The sequence below is a fragment of the Esox lucius genome, chromosome 10 (assembly GCF_011004845.1).
Source record: "Esox lucius isolate fEsoLuc1 chromosome 10, fEsoLuc1.pri, whole genome shotgun sequence".
NCBI lineage: Eukaryota > Metazoa > Chordata > Actinopteri > Esociformes > Esocidae > Esox > Esox lucius.
The window spans coordinates 30790706-30812288 of record NC_047578.1 but is presented as its reverse complement, the minus strand read 5'-3'; the positions used below and the strand labels follow the sequence as shown (position 1 = coordinate 30812288).

Below are 21583 nucleotides of genomic sequence, written 5' to 3'. Positions count from 1 at the left end.
CTTTTCCAGATTTGAGTGGTTGAAATCCTCTGCAACAATGAAAGCAACACCTGGGTAACAACAATAGATATAATCTCCTGAGTCAAGTAAAAAGGTCTGCACCTAATCATCAGGTACTTCAGATTAGTTGAGCAGTGACTCCTGGTTATGTAGTGTCTGTATACCATGTTTTGTTTCCATAAATGTACACCTCCTCAGGTCTTACCAGAGCCCTCGGCTGTATGAGCAGCCCTGAAGACGTCGTGCCGCCCTACACCAATTGCATTATCGGGTATGCAGTTGTTAAGCCATGTTTCTGTGAAAATCATGATGCTGCAATCCTTAATCCTTTTTTGTGAGATGATTCTTAGTGGTATTTTGTCCATTTTGTTTGACATTGAACATACGTTAGCAAGGAAAAGGCTAGGTAGTGAAAACTGATGGGGGATTAGCTTTTGCCTAACCCAGAGGCCACCCCGCTTCCTTGAATTTGTTTACGATCTTGATACCGCCCCCAGGCACTTCTTCTCAGAGATATTATTTGCATCTCCCAGGGCGTCTTCGTCTTCTCCAGTGGAAGTTGTTAAAAACTGTTTGTGTATGTGTTCCAATATCCAGGAGTTCCTGGTGTATGTCAGGCTTTTCTGAGTGGATAAACTAATAATTATTAAGCAAATTACTGCTAATTAGCAAAATCTGGGTAGATACCAGGCTTCGCGTTGTACATGCACCGCCATCTTGATTTTGAAACATCTACCAATGACTGGTCCTTCTAGAAATCAGGGAGTCCCAGCCAATTGTAGACAATAATGTGTACTAATTTTTGCACCAGTTGCAGTGCAGACAGACTGAATTCAGAGGATTCAATAATTAAGTGGAAGCATGCATAAATGTGTAAATATATATTGCCTTTTCATATATCAAAAAGTTCCTATTATTGTCATATTTTTATGTCTTTCATAATATATTTGTGTACTAGATCATACGAATCATGAGTAACTACCTTACCGTAATTCACCGTTTACAACCTTCACCGTGTATAAACTGCAACATACATTTTATAGATTTTGGTGTATACAAACCCGAGTTTTAACCGCACCCATTCATTTACAGTTCTCTTGGGTTGTAAAAATTCTTCACTCAACATTTATACATACTTTTTCATTAGACAACAATGTTATCTAACACTGATGTTATAATTATTTGTGCTAACGTGACTATTAATACGACTAAATTGCTACTACTATGTTAGCTAGATATCTAGCTACCTCTCATATTAGTTTGTTATGTCGGGGCACTTGTAGGCTTAACTTTAACAGGTGACTTTCTGCTGAAATTGATAGGATGATAAGAGTTCAATAATTGCTACATAAACAGAAGTTACCTGGTAGTTGCAAAAGCATGACTGGTCCACAGGGCTGTGCTGGTCGCAATTGAAGTTCATGGGTTTTCTCATTCTTTGATTGAGATCTGTATGCTTGTTTCAATTATTGTCTCCTTCCTTGTCTATCTGAATAATGTGAACATATCCTTCCACAATCCCTGCATTTTGCTATCCTCCCTGTGGAGGGTATCGTGGAGGTATTACTCCTAAAAGTATGTAATGGAGCATTACCATAATTAATTTGTTTTAGAATTAAAAAAAAAACGCCAATTGTATCATATTTGCTACATGAGTTTCTGAGACCTCTACGTCCTCAAGCAACCATCAGTGAAGAAGTTACTGGTAAATTACTGGTTAAAAATTTAAACTTGTGTATTAGCTGCACCCATGTATCTGTGGTTGAATTTTTTTTCTAAATATGTGTATAAAATGAGATTGGCAGGTCCTGGCTGATGTGACTCAAGGCATCTCTATGTGCCTGGAGGCCACATTCAGGGCCTCCGGGCATCGCCTCTGATTGGGGATCCTATCTAAGTTGCCCTGTGTGTTCCTTAGTTTTCTGTCATTGTTTGTAACTGTATGTGTTGCTGCTCCTCATTTTGGTTTACTCTTCTTTTGTTGTTTTCTTTGTGGACAAGAAAAAACATGAAAGGATGCATTCCCTATACTATGCGCCTGCCTGTGTCCTGCCTCCTGAACTGTGACAGACCAAACCAGGATGGTGCAGCAAACCACGGTGGAGGAGATCCACTGGGTGTTTGAGAAGGTTTGGGGCCAGAGGATCCAGAGCCCCAAAGCAGGCGGGCGATGCCGGCAGACATTGCGTCGGCATTCCCCTTTGGGGGGTGGGACGTGGAGCTCCTGCCGCCTCACTTGTGGGGGCTCTTGAGAGATCCCCTGCAGCCCTGGGAGCAGGAGTACCCAAGGACATCAGAGAAGGAAGACAAGGTCCTACCACCACACACCACACTTGTGGGGGCTGTGGAGACTTCCCTTGGAGGGTTGGGAGGATGAGCCCTATGGATGAGCCCATACCGCCACTGCATCCAGAGTGGTGGGCTGATGAGCCCTCCAGTTGCCACCATCTCCCTCTGCTCCGGTGCCCCATACAGATTCGGGGGCAGAGCATCCTCCTGCTCCAGCGTCCCGTCCTGCTTTGGGGTGGAGCCTCCCTCTGTTCCGGCACCTTGTCTTGCCTCGGGGACGGAGCCTCTCTCCCTTCCGGTGCCCTGACCTGACTTGGGGGAAGAGTGTCCTCCGGCTCCCCTGGCGCCTCCTGCTCCACTTGCACTTCCTGCTCCCTCCTCCAGCTCCGGCGCCCCGTATGGATTGGGGGCAGATCATCCTACTGCTCTGGTGCCCTGTACGGATTCGGAGGCAGTGTTCTCCTGCTCCGGCGTCCCATCCTGAGTCATCCTGCTCCAGGGGTGGAGCCTTCACCTGTCCTGGCGCTCTGTCCTGTTCTGGGAGTGGAGCCGCCGCCTGTCCCGGCACCCTGTCCTGATCCGGGGTGAAACTCCCCCCGGACTGGACATCGGCATCCCCCCACCCCTTGTGGCTCCTGTTTGTGCATTTTGGGAGACTGTTCTTTGGGGGGGGGGGGGGGGGTGTTTAGTAGTCTGTCACTGTTTGTAGCTGTGTGTGTGGATCCTCCTCAGTTTTATGGTTTACTGTCCTTTTGTTGTTTTCTTTGTGGACAAGAAGAAACATTGAAGGAGGCCTTCCCTCTACTCTGCGCCTTTGTCCTGCCTCTTGAACCCGTGACAGTGATTTATAAACGCAAAATTACAGTAGCAAAACCATGAAAAACTTAAATGATGCTGTCAGCCTAGATGTTATAGCTAGTGAAAATTACATTAAACCTTTAATTAAATGTAGACTTAGTAACTGCATACATTTTCATGTAGACTTGTTTATAGTACTGTGTGGTCCTATTCCTAGGGACTATAGTGCTTCAGTGAGTAAAGTCTCAGTGCTCTGTCTATGGGGCTATACCTGATGTTAGTAATATTTCCACATCTCTTCCAGTGTTTTCATAGCACTCATCAGAAGAAGTGCTGGAAGAATCAAAGGAGTTCTCTGTAACAGAAGCCAACACATCTTTACATTAGCTATTTAATCATCATTATTATCATCATCCCATGTAGCACCCATAGTTGTTATTGGTGTCTTATTTTCTCAGAATTTTCTTATTTTTTCTCAGAGTTCAAATGACAGATGACCCTTACCACTTGGGGGTCCGGCAGTTTTACCCAGTGCTTGGTCAGACATACCTTTATTGTGAAATAAGCACAATCAAATGGTTGTACACATTTTGCTTAATAAAAAATAAACTGCTCAAAAAAATTAATGGAACACCTAATAATCACAATACAAAACAAAGTCAGTTAAAATTCAGCGATATCAATCTATCCAGTTAGGAAGCATAAGCAATTGTGAATGACACCTGTTTTGGTGCAAATGAAAGTGACAACAGGTGCACTGGAGAGGCAACAGTAAGACAACCCCGAAAAAGGGAATGGTTTTGCAGGTGGGGGTCACAAAAATACACTTTCCTTATCCTTCCTGACTGATTCTTCTCTAGTTTTGTGTATTGCTAGAGTCCTTGTCACTACTGGTAGTATGAGGCGGTACCCATTCAGGTGGCACAGGCATTCCAACTCCTCCAGGATGGCACATCCATATGTGCCGTTGCAAGGTTTGTAGTTTTTCCCAGTACAGTCTCAAGAGCATGGAGGGGTTACCAGGAGACAGGTCGTTATAACGAGGAGAGCTGGACAGGGACATAGAAGGGCATCAACCCAGCAACAGGACCAGTATCTGCTCCTTTGTGTCAGGAGGAACAGGAGGAGCCCTACAAAATGACCTCCAGCAGGCTACTGGTGTGCATGTTTCTGAATATACAGAATATCCAAGAGCTCACTGATGCCCTAATCCAGGTCTGGGAGGAGATTCCCCAGGACTTTATCCGCCATATCATCAGGAGCATAATCAGATTGTTGGGAGTGCATACAGGCATGTGCGAGCAATACACACTACTGAGTCACATTATGAGTTGCTATGATGAAATTAATGCAAGTTGGACCAGCCTGTGATTTAAATTGTTTACTTTGATTCACAGAGCGAGTTTGAATCCAGCCCTCAATCGTTGGTGATTTTCCATTGACCATTACGTTATTCTATTATTATTCTAAACGAATTAAACAATGTCCAGTAAAGATTTTGATCTTTAATATATTTCCTTCATCGAGACCCGATGTGTAATTTGTGTTCCCTTAATTATTTTGAGCAGTGTACATGAAACATAAAAATGTAATGTTTGTTGCTTTTGTGACAGACATCACATTTTTGGGAGGACAACTGGCTGAAATGATTTATTTATAAATAGTATTTAATAGCTATCAGGTTTTTGTCTGTCACAGAGCAAACACATTAAGATTGTTCTAGGACATTTACAGAGTGCACTTAGCTCACCTTCCTCGGATAGACTGTCTAGAGCCGCAATTCTCAAAAATGGGTTTCTGTTCTCTTGTCTGTGCCGTAGTGAATCTGAATTAAAGGAAGGTTATTTCAGCTGCATAAATACAAACAGTGTATTAAAGTAATTATATCTTTTTTGTCCCGTTTATTATTAGACTGTTAGTCTCATAAACAGGAACGCTTAAATAAAGTTTGTATGATCTGAATGTGACTTGGGAGAATAGAAGAAACTGCTTACTCCGAAAGGTGGTCATTGGGACAGTCAACTCATTGTTTAAATCGTATTGTTCATAGTCTGTATCAACCGAGGTGCTCTCCAGACTGCTCTGTTGCCACTGATACCTGGGATTTGACAGAACTTAAAAAAAAAAAAGGTTCTCAGAGACATGTTAACCTCAGCCCTTACAGTAGGAGGTCTGGATCCAGCTGGTTTTCTGCTCTACCTCATAATTAATTGCACTCACCTGCTCTCCCAGGATTGGAACTGGTTTTGAGCTCAAGAGTTGAGTTAGAGGGTTCTAAATCACATTCACTAACCTTCACTTTCAGTGGGACTGCTGGCGGTAACTTTGACAAGATTCACAGAGTCTTTGTAGTCGTTGTCATGACATTCAGTCGTCATCTGCAGATTTGCATGCTTCTGCTTAGCTACAAGAGATTGGGACAGTAAACAATGCAATTTTATATTTATTATAAATATTTCACAGAGGTAATTAACCCTCTCCTCCGGGACCCACAGTCGACCCACAGCTACAATTTAAAGTAGTGAGTGTACAGTTTGTATAACAGTGTAAATTTGCTGTCCCCTCAAAATAACTGAACACACAGCCATTAATGTCTAAACAAAGTGAGTACACCCCTTAGTGAAAATGTCCAGATTGGGCCCAATCAGCGTCATATCCAGATGTTGTCTTTGGGTAATAAACGTATGAGTGCTGTCAGCATTGCTGCAGAGGTTGAAGGGGTGGGGGGTCAGCCTATTAGTAATCAGACTATACGCCGCACACTGCATCAAATTGGTCTGCATGGCTTTCACCCAGAAGTAAGCCTCTTCTAAAGATGATGCACAAGAAAGCCCGCAAACAGTTTGCTGAAGACAAGCAGACTAAGGACATGGATTACTGGAACCATTGTTCTCCATTCCATTGTACTCTATCACAATGTGTGACAAAAGATGTGGCTATAAAATGGCTATAAAAAAATAACTTGAAGGTGGTAATTGCCAATTTCTCCTATCAGGACAATAATTAAGAATGTCAGCCTGGAAGAGGAAGAGTGCCTATATTGACCCCATGCATTGTGAGGAGGATGGTTAGAGTGGCCAAATAATCTCCAAGGATCACAGCTGGAGAATTTCAGATGTTAGGTGGGTATTGGGGTCAGAAAATCTCAAAAACTACAATCAGACGCCACCTACATAATCAACTGATCAAATGTATTTCATTAAGCCCTATATAATCCCATTTCCAAAAAAGTTGACGATGCATAAAATGTGCATAAAAAACAAAATGCAATGATGTGCAAATCATTTAAACCCTGTATTATATAGGCAATAGTAGAAAAACAATATCAGACATTTTATAGTTTTTTTGAAAAACATATGCTCACTTGATGCCAGCAACCCATTTAAAAAAAGACTACCCAGGCAAACAGTGCAAAAATTCAAGAATAATATTTCTCAACTTAAAATTGCAAAGAGTTTGGGGATCTCATCTGTGGTACATAATATCATTAAAAGATTCAGAGAATCCGGAGAAATCTCTGTACACAAGGGACAAGGCCAAAAAACAATATTGGATGGCTGTGATCTTCGAGCCCTCAGGTGGCACTGCATTGAAAACAGACACGATTCTGTTGTGGAATCCACAATTCTGTTGTGCATCCACAAATTCAAGTTAAAACCATGCAAAGAAGAGACCATTTATAAAAAAGACGAGAACCGCCGGCCCAAGCTCATTTAAGATGGACTGAGGTGAAGTGGAAAACTGTCCTGTTGTCTGACAAATCAAAATGTGAAATTATTTTTGGAAATCATGGACACCACGTCATTCAAACTAAAGAGGAGAGGGACCATCCAGCTTGCTATCAGCCCACAGTTCAAAGGCTAGCATCCATGATGGTATGAGTGTGCATTAGTGCACATGGCATGGGTGACTTGCACATCTGTGAAGGTACCATTAAATGCTAAACAATACATACAGGTTTTGGAGCAACATATGTTCTGTGGATACATTGAGTGTATAAGCTGTCAAACTGTTGTGAGCATTGAAGCAAAATGTTGAATGTCTATAGCATAAGCTGAAACTGAACGTTGCAAGTAGAAAACAGGAAATCTTATTTAGGCTGTTGCTGGGGAGAGAGAGCAGATTGAGCTTGTGTGTCAGATTAAGAATAGACAAGACAGAAACCACAAAGGGCAAGATGACGTTTGTGCTGCATTTACACATATAAAGTATAGAACATAAACTTGACCAATGGCACACATGCTTGGCATATTCAACCCCCACTTTTAGGCGTGTTTGAAGTATGAATAATGCTGATGTGACTGATTGATCTTTAGACATTGTGCGGCGACACTCTGTCTCCAAAAGCTTTTGTAATAAACGGAATATACGGTACGGTAATTGACCTGACTCCTGGTGTGTTATTCTCCTTTCCAACAAAACAACTCGGGGAAGTGTTATACTTCAACAGTTCCCATCCAGAAAACATATTTTTCAGGGAAGACCTTGCTTATTTCAGCAAGAAAATGCCAAACCACATTCTATACATATTACAACATGGTTCTGTCATAAAAGAGTCAAATGGCCTGCCTGCCGTCCAGACCTGTCCCCTATTGAAAATGTTGGCACCTTATGAAACAGAAAATAAGACAGAGCACACCCAAGCAAGAATGGGAATACATTTCACTTTCAAAACTACAGCAATTGGTCTCCTCAGTTCCCTAACACTTACAGAGTAACGTTAAAAGAGGTGATGCAGCACAGTGGTGAACATGTCCCTGTCCTAAATTTTTGGAAAAGTGTTACTGGCATCAAATTCAATGTATTTCATTCATGTATTTTTCCAAAAACAACACAATTTCTCTGTTTCATCATTTGATATGTTGTTTTGGTACTATTTTCAATTAAATATAAGGATAAATTATTTGCACATCATTGCATTGTTTTTATTTGCATTTTACACAACTTCTTTACATCAGCAGGTGTCACACAGGGTACCCAGCCCCAAAGGAGTTAATACACAGAGGCTAGGTAAAACTCCAGACTCTAAAGGGTGGTCAGTCCTCTTCTGGGTGTGCCGGGTGAAGATTTTAAGATGTCCAAAAGGGACCACGTCAATGTTTTTGCACGATCAGAAGACAGGCAGGTAAATAAATGCAAGTGGGCTTTGACCAGAGTTAGATCAGGTGGACATGGGTAGGGACAATTGGGTGAGGTGTGGGCAGTGGCGCAGTAATCATCAGGGAGCAACTTGATCAGCAACACATCCAGGAGGACTTTGGACAGGGACAGCTAACCACACATTGTTTGGGAGGGTTGCCATAAAAAAGCCTTGGTTGTCATCAAACAACCATCTCAAGCACCTACAGTTTGGCAAAAGATTTTGAAACTTTCAATGGGACCAGGTTCTATGGTCAGATGAGAACAAAAGCTTTTTGGAAACGAATACCAGAGGTGGGTTTGGCGTAAGCAGAATGACAGTCATCCAGTAAAGTGCCTCACCAAAACTCGAAGGGGGCCACCTGCCCAAAATTTTACACTGGCTCTGTGTATCGGCATGGTAAAACATAATTTAGCGCTCATACGGTAAATAGCCTATCAGCAAAATACTGTAACAAAGGTGACCGTAGTAATGGGACGCATGAAACTGAGGCTCCGAGGCTTGCTTTGAAATCTAAATCCAATTTGCTCAAAGTGAAAGGACTGAGGCTTGCTTTGGAGCAAAAATACTGCGTGATGGCGGACATCACAAAAAAGACAAGGCCCCCAACTAGTAGGCTAAAGGGCGTTCCAAGCCTTTTCAGCGAGCATGATCGTTGTAGGTGAATGGAGCCAAACCTGAAAAGGAACAAAGAACATTTGCCTCATGTTAAACAATTTCTGGGAGATTGTGGTCATTGAGATAAATAGTATGATTAACCTTCAAATCACAAGGATTGTAATTGATCAAAAACAAGGCGTGACCTATTTACACAATTGAAAGTTGAGTAGGCCTAGGCTATGTTATATAGGCTATTGAAAGAATTGGAATAATTAGAGAAATCACACAGAATCATGAAAAAAAATCTAATCAATTTTGCAAACTAATGACCAAGCTTCTTAGACATATTGCCAAATAACCTATTCATTTTACCATTAAATCATTCCACTGCATTACACAGATGCACATTTTATGCATTTGATATTGCATTATTTAATGGGAGAACAAATGCAATTACCAATCAACAATGTTCAAAACAGTATTTTTTATGGTCTTTAGTTTCTCGCATGTCAGGAAGACAAAGTTGTTAGTGAATGGCTTGAATAGAGTCCACGTCTTTTCAATGAGACATCTCTTTTGACTGTGTTCACTTAAAAGATGGCTAATATATTAAACTTTAATATAATATACTGTAGCATGTCAGATTCTGAAAATGCGCGTGTAAATACATGAAACAGATGTGCATGTAGAAATAAAATATCCATGTGATGTAGAATACGAACCCACTTACACAGAGCATCTAATATGTGCTCAACCCACTCAGCCACCAAATCTTAACAGTTGTGATGGGACATGCTAATACGATGCTCAGAGGCTGGCTCAGAAATGTCGATCCACGTAACCATCTAATGGGGTTTTTAAAGAAACATATTAAACTAAATTAGAACAAATGAAATTCACAAGCTGGTGAATGTTAAAATGTTTCTGCTACACATTATCCATTATCAATAACAAATGTGTAGCTCCAATACCGTAGACTTGTTAGAATTGTCTGGTAATTTTGGTAGAAACATCAAAGTGTAGAACTGTGGATGGCTATGCCATTGTTTTACAAAGCCCGATTTGAGTCCCAATGATTACTTTCTCATATATGGTTTTGATGATAACACGGGCAATACTGCATTTGTAATTCCTATGTCAGGAATATTTGCTTGTCAGTTTTTTATATGTAAAATCAAGCATTAGGTCAACCATATTTTCTGAATGTTTTAACTTCAGCGTTTCTCTCATAGAGATGTATCATTCAGATGTATGATCACCAGGTGATTAATGACATCCAAAGCTTTGTTCTCAACTGACAGGCACCGATGATTTCCTCCATGCCCAGTTATTTACAAGTTCTTTCCATATATTGGATAGCTAAATCCTATGTAAATGTAGAGAATTAATGTCTGTATGCAACCTTGCATTCTCTAGGCTACATCATGGCAGCAACAATTCTTTGTATGTACATTTCTGCAAGTGCTGTCACCTGTACTGTTGGAAGAGAATATAAGCTTGAACCCAAAATGCCATAATCGGAACAATCTATCATGACATTACTCTGCTTGTCTCTGTACTCATTCTCTGTCAATGTTTGTGACGATTGTTCCCATGGATCCACAAAATGTATTTTGAAATAATCAACTGTTATACGAATAACTGAGAAGTTTTTATTTTAATAAATCGCGAACATTTTCCATCTTCCACATTTTGGCACCCCATATGGGACTTCACGACAGCTGGAGAGAGTTGAAAAGCAGACACCATTAACTGAACTGCGCGCATCATAAATAGGTAAGCGAAACCTACTTGACAAAATTCGCAATAGTTCATATCAGTCTGTTTTGAGAGTTGAATTGTTTGCACCAGAGCCGGGTGTCCAATTTATTACATATAAAATGACAGTTGATTATTGGTGGCACATGTTTTATTGTTGTTTCATTGTCATAATGTTGTATTGTACTAAAAGAAAAAATATAGAAAATCCTTCGATAAGAAATTAAAGAACAAAAAAAGAGTTGATTGGACTGTAACTGAATATTTGATAATAAAGAAAGATCAACTCCTAAACATATAATAGTATAGCCAATTCGAGGTTCTCAAGATTCTGTTGTATATGAGGGAATAACTAATTTGAGACTCCCAAGAACTTATACGTGAGGGAGCTGACTGGTTAACAACTAATGCATGTGATAAGATAGGTGTGTGACACAAACCCTTTTGAGTCACATTACTCTCCTTGGTTGGTTGCAATAGCAGTGGTTGACAAACCCCTATGTGCCAAGCCAAGGCTGGTCTGAAATTAGAGAAAATTTAAATCTGTTATATCCAAGATGCTTTAGGTGAGGATTCCCAAGAGCTTTAGGTGAGGGGGCTAAAATCTCTACAATGTTAACAGAAGTATGAATGGTTGACCTTGAATGAGTGTTTGTGTGTGAGCGAGTGAGCCAAAGTTTTGTTTGTGCGGGGTTGGGGACAGGATGTGTGTGTGAATGAGAATGCATGTGCAATAAAAGGGGTTATTGGGTTGCGTTCCTTATTATCGCACCTCTACACTTGTGTTTTCTATTTTTGTATGTTATGATCTGTGTTCTGATGAAAATTATAGAAAAAGGTATATGTTACAAATTATTATAAATATAAACCATTTGGGCCTGTAATGGTATAGCCGGACATTTAAATTACGTCGCGGCTCTCTATTCTTCTTTGGCACAACCTGGTGGCTATTTGAAGGAGGTTCAGCATAAACAACTGACTATAATAGTGTGCTGTATGGGGTATGCTTTATATTTTGTGAGTTCACTGTGATCTCCAAATAAACACCGGGTTGGCAACTGCCAAACTTACGCCACATGTGCTAGCGATTTTCACTCAGACACAGATCACTTTTCTTTTCTCTATTTAAACATATTTGTAGTTTTATGAGAAACGAAGGATAACGTTTATTTTTGAGGTATTATAGGAAAACGTTATTTTTGCTACTTAATGCAACTTAGGCTGTACAGTCTTTGTCACTAGCTCTCTGATCTAGGTCTTATCTAGTGACTTAAACACGGCACTAGAGCATCTAATCTACACTGCAAAATTATCAGTAACTCTGGTTTTACTATTCATAGATACACTCACCTAAAGGATTATTGGGAACACCATACTAATACTGTGTTTGACCCCCTTTCGCCTTCAGAACTGCCTTAATTCTACGTGGCATTGATTCAACAATGTGCTGAAAGCATTCATTAGAAGTGTTGGCCCATATTGATAGGATAGCTTCTTGCAGTTGATGGAGATTCGTGGGATGCACATCCAGGGCACGAAGCTCCCGTTCCACCACATCCCAAAGATGCTCTATTGGGTTGAGATCTGGTGAGTCAAATTCTGACTCTACCATCTGAATGTCTCAACAGAAATCGAGACTCATCAGACCAGGCAACATTCTTCCAGTCTTCAACTGTCCAATTTTGGTGAGCTTGTGCAAATTGTAGCCTCTTTTTCCTATTTGTAGTGGAAATGAGTGGTACCCGGTGGGGTCTTCTGCTGTTATAGCCCATCCGCCTCAAGGTTGTGCGTGTTGTGGCTTCACAAATGCTTTGCTGCATACCTCGGTTGTAACGAGTGGTTATTTCAGTCAAAGTTGCTCTTCTATCAGCTTGAATCAGTCGGCCCATTCTCCTCTGACCTCTAGCATCAACAAGGCATTTTCGCTCACAGGACTGGATGTTTTTCCCTTTTCACACCATTCTTTGTAAACCCTAGAAATGGTTGTGCGTGAAAATCCCAGTAACTGAGCAGATTGTGAAATACTCAGACCGGCCCGTCTGGCACCAACAACCATGCCACGCTCAAAATTGCTTAAATCACCTAGTAGGGACGTGCCGGTCCAAGTAGGGACGTGCCGGTTGTTTTCTGAGTAGGAAAATCTTAAAACTTTTAAAGCCAGGGACATTCCTGATCAACACAGAAGCCACTTCTTCCTGTGTTGGTTGGGAAACATCCAAATTCCCGTTTTCATCCAAAACACAAACAGCAAGAGGCATGCCAGCTACCATTAACAGTCGCACAACCTCTGAATGTTAAATTGGCAGGCCAATCTATTGAACAGGAATTCCTATACTGCCCAAAGTTACCAGTCAATTTGATGGGTAGGGATCTGTTATGGTAATTTTGAACTAAGGTACATTTGAGAAATGTCTGTCTTTCCATTTGGCTGATATGTAGATCTTTACTTTGATTGTGACACACGTCTGTATAATATCAGAGGATTAACAGGTATTTGGGCCATGTCCTCCTGCCTAGACAAAGAAGGGTGTCAGTCTTTTGTTCCTCAGGAATGTGGGGGAGCTGGTATTTGCATAGGGGGCATCTATTGTCTGTCCAGATGCTGTAAGAACTCTTAGAATTGAAGAAATTACTTATGGTGGGAAGGAGAGCTGTCCTTTGTGTGAAGCTTAGGTAAACACAGTAGTAAACATTATGGCAGGAAGGATAAGGTGGGGGAAGATAGCATTTGACTTGTGTGATAGAACAAAGGTGTTTTATTGACATAGGACAGGATCTTACCACACCCCTTTTTCTATGTAATAAATAATGTTGAAATTATGTTTTGAGTCAGAGACTCCTCAGACGATTATTTGTTTAAGCAGTTGACGCGTCTTTCATATTTGCATAATAGTTAATAAAACTGTTAGAATGTGCCAAGAGAACTTTGTCTCTGAGTTCGTTACTCCGAGTGTCGATACATGGAATTTCCATCACAGTTTGGCATGCTCGTCTGGGATCCTACTCCTGCTCGGTTCGAGTCCTTTTCCAAACAGGTTAAACGTGCACGCCCAGAGACCAATCTCTGGGACTCTAGTATCCCCCAGAAGAGGCTTATCCTTTGACGGACTGAGAAAGTGTGACTGACTGGAGCTGTGACTCGTGCCTGATCAGTACAGGTATACCCGGCCTTAAATTTCGTCTTCAGGAAGTACATGCACATTTCAGTCAGCGCTTAAGGAAAAACTGTTAACAGTACAGTGGTTGGACCACTGTGTTAAACACTAGTGTAAAGTATATCTCAAAGACTGACAAGCTTATCAATGCATGCTAGGCACGTGGATCGAGGTACCAGGGTGACTGGTGTCAAATACATGGAATTTCCATGACAGATCTTTTACGCAAACTAAATGCTACAATTCACTGCTCTCCAATTTCCAGGGATCTCAACTGAATGATTGATAATGTGTGTGCAAACATTGGTCTCTGACACAGTCAACTGGCTACTTGCAGACCGCAATGCCCTGCGACAAACTGTGGAGTCACTGATGGACTGACGACCACCACTGAAGGGTGTCTTCCCAATTCCACTTTGACCTCAACACATGACCATTTTGTACGACCATTAATCTTTACAGAACCTGTATGCAGAAACAGTGAAAAGATGGGTAGCAAGGAGTTCCATCATCACCATATCCCACTTATACACTGGAAAACAAGGTATGGGAGCAACAATCTCTCAGCCCTGAGCAACAGGCAAGGTATTTCACTGATCCACTAAGACATCCACACATTACCCTGGCAGTCATCAAAGGGCCCTACAAGGCAGCTGATGTGGAGAAAATGTTGAAAACACTTGACAATTTGACAACATGGTCACCAATACCAAACAAACAATGGAAAACTACAGTTCATGAAGGAATTTCAGTTTACTGATGTGTTGTTAACTCTGTTGAAGAAGCGCTGAAGGGGGATGTCTGGTCGACAGGACCAAACAACGTGGGTCTCCTCCGCTCTGCTCCAAGTGTCTGCATCATTCTGAAACCTGACATGGACGGCCCTCTAGTACGACAGTACCAGATATCACCTGAAGGTGAGGCAGGAATTGAACCAACCTTTGAAGACTTGCGGCGACAAGATGTGCTCATCCCAATCATCAGCCCATACAACACTCCCCTCCTGCCGCTGAGGAAAGTGGGCACAGGGAAGTATCGAATGGTTCAGGATCTACGGCCTCAAAATGATGTAGTTCAGGCTGAGTTCCCAGTGGTAACCCTGTCACCATTCTGTCCTCCATTCCAACAGACACAAAGTGGTACACTGTCATTGACCTGTGTTCAGCATTCTTCTCTATTCATCTGCACCCAGATTCACAGCCATACTTTGCCTTCACCAGGGCCAACAGTACACCTACACCAGACTGCCCCAAGGCTACTGTGAGTCTTCATCCATTTTCAACAGGGTGCTGGCAGCAGACCTGGACAAAGTCTGTTTGAAAGGGGGAAGCACCCTTAAACCATATGTCAAAGACCTCCTACTGGCTTCACCTTCCGAAGAAACCTGTATCCAAGACACCATAACCCCTTCTGCAAGTGTTGGAGAGAAAGGGTCACAAGGTCTCAAGGACAAAAGCATAGCTGGTCTGCCAGCGAGTAATGTACCTCGGTCATGTATTGGAAGGGAGTGAGAAACGTCTCTCTACAAACCATGTATCTGCTATCTCTGTCTGCCCACAGCCAAGGACACAAAAGGAGCTGTCAACATTCAGAGTATGACAGGGTACTGCAGGATGTGGATTCCAGAGTATGCCAGGTTGTCTCACACACTACGCAACCTGGATGTCGATGACAGCAAAGGCCTTGTCTGGCATGGCGAGTGTTGCCCATAGGAGCTTCACTCCTATTGGTTTACCCCTCTGCCAATAGGCAGTCACAGAAAATTTAAATATGTAAATCACACCTCTCATGGCCATCTGTCACATGGCTTAAAGGTTGTCACACTCTGCTTCCGAAATCTCCTTCTTCACAAGAAAAGCAGTCAGAGACCGGTCAGGGCATGAACAATATGGGCGACGCTCCACTCATAGAACTGGAGTTACGGAAGTAACTATCGCTCTACTTTGTGTAGCTTTGCCCATAGGGGCTTCGCTTATATTGGTATAGGGCAAAGCGAGTGAGCCCAATATGTACTCCCTGCCAGTCACCAACCTCACCAACAAGACAAGTGCCCAACAGGATAGCTCAAGCATGGAACACCAACCACGCCACTGAGCCGCTTCCATCCCGCTCAACCATAGGTACATAAACTCAGCAAAAAAAGAAACATCCTCTGACTTTCAACTGTTTTTACTTTCAGTAAACTTAATGTGTGTAAATATTTGTATGAACACTAAAAGAGTCAACACCATAAGACATAAACTAAAAATGTGTCTAACAGAAATGTGTCCCTGAATGAAGGGAGGCTCAAAATCAAAAGTACCAGTCAGTATCTGGTGTGGCCACCAGCTGCTTGAAGTACTGCAGTCTGGACCAGATTTGTCAGTTCTTGCTGTGAGATGTTACCCCACTCTTCCACCAAGGCACTTGCAAGTTCCTGGACATTTCTGGGGGGAATGGCCCTAGCCCTCACCCTGCGATCCAACAGGTCCCAGACATGCTCAATGGGATTGAGATGCGGGCTCTTCGCTGGCCATGGCAGTACACTGACATTGCTGTCATGCAGAAACTCAAGCACAGAACGAGCATTATGGCTGGTGGCATTGTCCTGCTGGAGGATCATGTCCGGATGAGCATGCATAAAGGGTACCACATGAGGGAGGAGGATGTCTTCCCTGTACCGCAAGGCATTGAGATTGCCTGCAATGACAACAAGCTCAGTCCGATGGTGATGTGATATACCACCCCAGACCATGACGGACCCCCCACCTCCAAATCGATCCCCCTCCAGGGTACAGGCCTCGGTGTAACGCTCATTCCTTCGACGTTAAACACAAATCCGTCCATCACCTCTGGTGAGACAAAACCGTGACTCATCAGTGAAGATGAGTACTTTTTGCCACTCCTGTCTGGTCCAGCGAAGGTGGGTTTGTGCCCATAGGCGGCGTTGTTGCTTGTGATGTCTGGTAAGGACCTGCCTTACAACAGGCCTACACGCCCTCAGTCCAGCCTCTCTCAGCCTATTGCGGACAGTCTGAGCACTGATGGAGGGATTGTGTGTTCCTGGTGTGACTCGGGCAGTTGTTGTGGCCATCCTGTACCTGTCACGCAGGTGTGATATTCGGATGTATCGATCCTGTGCAGGTGTTGTTACACGTGGTCTTCAAATGCGAGGATGATCAGCTGTCCTTCCTGTCTCCCTGTAGCGCTGTCTTAGGCGTCTCACAGTGCGAACATGGCAATTTATTGCCCTGGCCACATCAGCAGTCCTCATGCCTCCCTGCATCATGCCTAATGCACATTCACGCAGATGAGCAGGGACCCTGGGCATCTTTCTTTGGGTGTTTTTCACAGTCGGTAGACAAGTCTCTTTAGTGTCCTGCGTTTTTAGAACTGTGACCTCAAATGCCTACTCTCTGTAAGCTGTTGAGGTCTTAACAACCATTCCACAGGTGCATGTTAATTAATTGATTATGTTTAATTGAACATGCATGGAAAACATTGTTTAAACCCTTTACAATGAAGATCTGTAAAGTTATTTGGATTTTTACAACATTATTGTTGAAATACACAGTCCTGAAAAAGGGACGTTTCTTTTTATGCTGAGTTTATGTTTGCTCACTGACAAACAGCCCCACAAAAAGGCACACATAGCACCAACCCATCCGGCACCTACTCAATCAGTAAAAACTGAATTGGTGTGTCCGAGGCCAGCTCAAAAAACGATCGATGGAATTACCATCACACTAGGCCACTCCAGGACCTTGAGATGCTTGTTACGGAGCCACTCCTTAGTTGCCTTGGCTGTGTGTTTCGGGTCGTTGTCATGCTGGAAGACCCAGCCACGACCCATCTTCAATGCTCTTACTGAGAGAAGGAGGTTGTTGGCCAAGATCTTGCAATACAGGGCCCCATCCAATACGGTGCAGTCGTCCTGTCCCCTTATCAGAAAATAATCCCCAAAGAATGATGTTTCCACCTCCATGCTTCACAGTTGGGATGGTGTTCTTGGGGTTGTACTCATCCTTCTTCTTCCTCCAAACACGGTGAGTGGAGTAAAGCTCTATTTTTGTCTCATCAGACCACATGACCTTCTCCCATTCCTCTTCTGGATCATCCAGATGGTCATTGGCAAACTTCAGACGGGCCTGGACATGCGCTGGCTTGAGCAGGGGGACCTTGCATGCGCTGCAGGATTTTAATCCATGACGGCGTAGTGTGTTACTAATGGTTTCCTTTGAGACTGTGGTCTCAGCTCTCTTCAGGTCATTGACCAGGTCCTGCCATGTAGTTCTGGGCTGATTCCTCACCTTCCTCATGATCATTGATGCCCCAAGAGATGAGATCTTGCATGGAGCCCCAGACCGAGGGAGATTGACCGTCATCTTGAACCCCGAATCATTTTCTAATAATTCTCTAATAATTTTCTAATAATGCGGAAAACTCCCCCTCGCCCAACAGAACCCTGCCTGGGCTCCCACACACACCAGCCACCTGCTGGCAGCGGTAGGGGGAGCCATATGCTCATGGAGTCAGAGACCACCACAGGGACTGAGGGGAGGAAGACTGCTCATCAAACCTATGCAGGCATGCAACAGCCGTCTGCAAAGAAGGCTCACTCACTGATAAATAAGTTGCACACATTGCTTTATTTATCAACACAGAGGAGCTCCCCACCAAACGCACACAGGGTGGGGAAGCGTCCCAGGGACACTCCCCCCCCAAAGAGTCCGGTACGGCGCCTCTTGAACAGGGGGACCTTCCGGCCTCCCTCGTTCTGCCGGTGGGAAGGAAGAGGAGGTGCGGATGACGCTCCCTCCCCTCACGCTGCACCGGTCGAGCCACATCCGGTTCCGATGTTGAGGAGGGCGACGCAGCTGACCCCCAGGTCTCCAAGAACCCGAAGCCTCAGGGGTGGCGGCGGACACCGAAGAGGAAGCGGCGGCTGGGGCGCTGGGCTAGCAGGGCCCACTCCAGCGGTCTAAGATGGTGAAGCCATCCTTGGCTTAGTAGAAATCTGCACACTTAAACTGCATACTTAAACCTTTCTCGTGAAGAAAAAAGGGAGACTGAGCAGAATGTGACAACCTCTTTTATAGCCATGGGGCAGATGGCCATGAGAGGTGTGATTTGCATATTTACATTTTCAGTGATTGCCTATTGGCAGAGGGGTAAACCAATAGGAGCGAAGGCCCTAAGGGCAAAGGTACACGAAGTAGAAACTGGCTCTACAGCAAGCTACAGCCCTGGGGTTGCCAGACTGCTCCAAACCGTTCGACCTCAACGCAGCAGAAAAGAGGGGGTTTGCAAATGCAGTCCTGATCCAGAAACAATGGGGCCAACCGTCCGATCGCCTGGTATAGCCACAGACTCTACCCAGTGGAGAGGGGAATGCCCATCTGCGACCAGGGCCTAGCAGCAGCAGCATTCGCACTGAAGACTTCAGCAGGTTTGACCTAGGGGGGTCTGATCACCCTGCATGTTACCCACAATGTTGCGGCCTCACTCGAATCAAGAACATAGCACATGACAGCCCAGGCTATCCGGGTATGAAATTCTTTAACAGGGAAGTAGGACTTTCATTTCTAATATTTTTTTGTTTTTGTTTGTATTTTTTATTGGGATCTTAGCAATTCACAGGCAAAACCCTACTACATTTGTTTACTGGCTATTTGTTCATTATTATTATTATTTTGGTAAGTTTTGGTATTTTGTATTTCAGTCAGTAAATTATTCTGTGGAATAGTGCTTTGTAAAAAACTACCAAAAATCTGCCATTAGAGAAACAAAAATAGCTATGTATTAATTTGACCATGGTTATACTAATTCATCCACTTCACAAAGAATTGTGAATCACAACTCAGGTATTTCTTTCTGACATTCAGTCCCACCATTTCATTATTAGTTGAGTGTTATTTTTAGTATTGCAGTAGCCTTTAAATTAGGGACTTAATCTCCTTGTTAAGTCTGGAACACATCTCCCATCAATGGTGAGAATAGCACAACTTGAAATTTAACATTGAGCCTTGTGCCCAACAGCAACAGACTTGGGGCACAGAGTGACTCACTACAGAAGATGATGAGACTATGTTTCTGTCAAAGTTTCTACAGCATCACGATCAAGGCATGCTGTAGAAACGACCTTTGGGTCAATATGGACGAGGACAACAACAGGACCATATGCCAGGTAAAGGGAGGAGGACTGGGGAGTAACTTCAATTTAGACTTTGACATGCATTGGTATAGAGGTTGTTATACCAGGTAAAAATGGAGCGGGAGGTCAAACCTTGTAATTAAAACATTAGCTAAATTAATATTCAAGCTAGAATTGGGATGGGAGGTGTAAAGATACACTGAGTGCCTGAAAGAAAAGTCTACTGGAGGAAATGGAAGGATTCCGTTGGGAGGCCCTAACTAAGTCCGGCTGACCAGAAAAACAGTGGAAAAGATAACTAATCCAGGTTCCTGCAAAGGAAGCAACCATTGACTGACTACAGGCCGGTGCAGTTGGCCTGAATGGACGACATGACAGCTCTACATCTCAAGGAAAGGACACCTGGATCCAGGCCAGCCAATGCCCCCCAGATCAACACCACCAACCTATGAGGTCAGACTTTAAGGATCTCAACAAGATGCCAGCTCAAGGAAGGACGGGAATCAGCGGACCCACCAAAACAAACAACTTAGAGTGCCTAATTGGCGATGAAAGGGAGAACCGGACATTATCAAGTAACTGCACTCACAACACCTGCTAGAAGCTAAAAACACACACACACACTCACCCACACACAGCACACCAGGTTCATTGAGGAAGAAAACCTGAATGGGAAAAGTATATCATTTTAACTGACATTAGTCAACAACAACTAAAGATTTGTGAAAAAGTAATTTTTGATAACATCCCAAGCATTTTTATGCCAACTGCAGGTTAACAGTGTATGTATAGATCACAACTTAGACTTCCCTCATTGGTTTTTGCTCAGTGTATATGTTCATTACAATCCCTGCAAAAGGAAGAGAAAACAACTGTGATAAATTATTCTCTTTTGTAAATATGTAATTTTGTGAATGACAGAAGGGAGAATGGGTAATTCTATGTCTGTTTTGTTTCTTCTGTGCTTGTGTTGCAGAATTGATGCAATCCTGATCCGTTTAATATTTTTATGTGAAAACAATCTAACATTTGATCTGTATCCTTCAGGAAAACCTCACCCTGCCTGGTTCCTCACTGATTCTCACTTACACTGTCATACAACACAAGTCCACACCTAGTTTAAAGCCTGGAGTTGCCATGATGGTGAACATCCCAGTGTGATGAGTCAACAACCGATGCTTACACATGAATGCTATTCAATTATCCAGAAGATCAGGAAGGAATACCAGCGGCCAAAAACTGTAGGGGTATAAATTATTAGGGGTCCTCAGGTAGGAGAAACCCTATTGTTATTGTTAGTATTATTATTATTATTCTTGGCACCTAAAATGCTTAACTTAAAGTCTACGGTAAAAAATATAATCTTGCAGACTGTTAAAGAAGTCGTGCAACAACCATAGAGACACCCGCCCCGATTCCTACACCAGGGGCACTATATTACACAATTCAATTTGCTAACTTCAGAATGATGCCATTTGTCGTTCAGTGCTGATTTTTTTTGTACCTGCCTCATTTCTCAAGAACCCATAAAGTACGCCATGATGGATTTTATGGAGTTCGATGTCTCAATATATTTGTGAAAAAATATTTTGGAAATAATATTATCTGTAAATATGTAAATATGTAAACACAAATATAAATGAGTGAATATGTAAAAACATATTTCACAAATAAAACATCTGTAAAACATTTACAGCTGTTGCTTAACAT

The 21583-nt window shown here is 42.8% G+C and overlaps 1 protein-coding gene across 4 annotated transcripts in view; it reads right to left on the bottom strand.

Moving 5' to 3' along the window:
* Nucleotides 1-21583, bottom strand: part of LOC105008731 (scavenger receptor cysteine-rich type 1 protein M130) — a 50203-nt gene that overhangs the window by 2582 nt on the left and 26038 nt on the right. For 3 of the 4 annotated variants that reach the window (XM_010868087.4, XM_010868086.4, XM_020044357.2), the window contains 5 exons: nt 5381-5491; nt 5082-5201; nt 4838-4912; nt 3592-3636; nt 3359-3442 (listed from right to left, as the gene is read on the bottom strand). In XM_010868087.4, the coding sequence (XP_010866389.1) occupies nt 3359-3442; nt 3592-3636; nt 4838-4912; nt 5082-5201; nt 5381-5491 (435 nt within the window). The remainder of the gene's footprint in view (nt 1-3358; nt 3443-3591; nt 3637-4837; nt 4913-5081; nt 5202-5380; nt 5492-21583) is intronic. The other variant, XM_020044358.2, reaches the window with a different exon arrangement.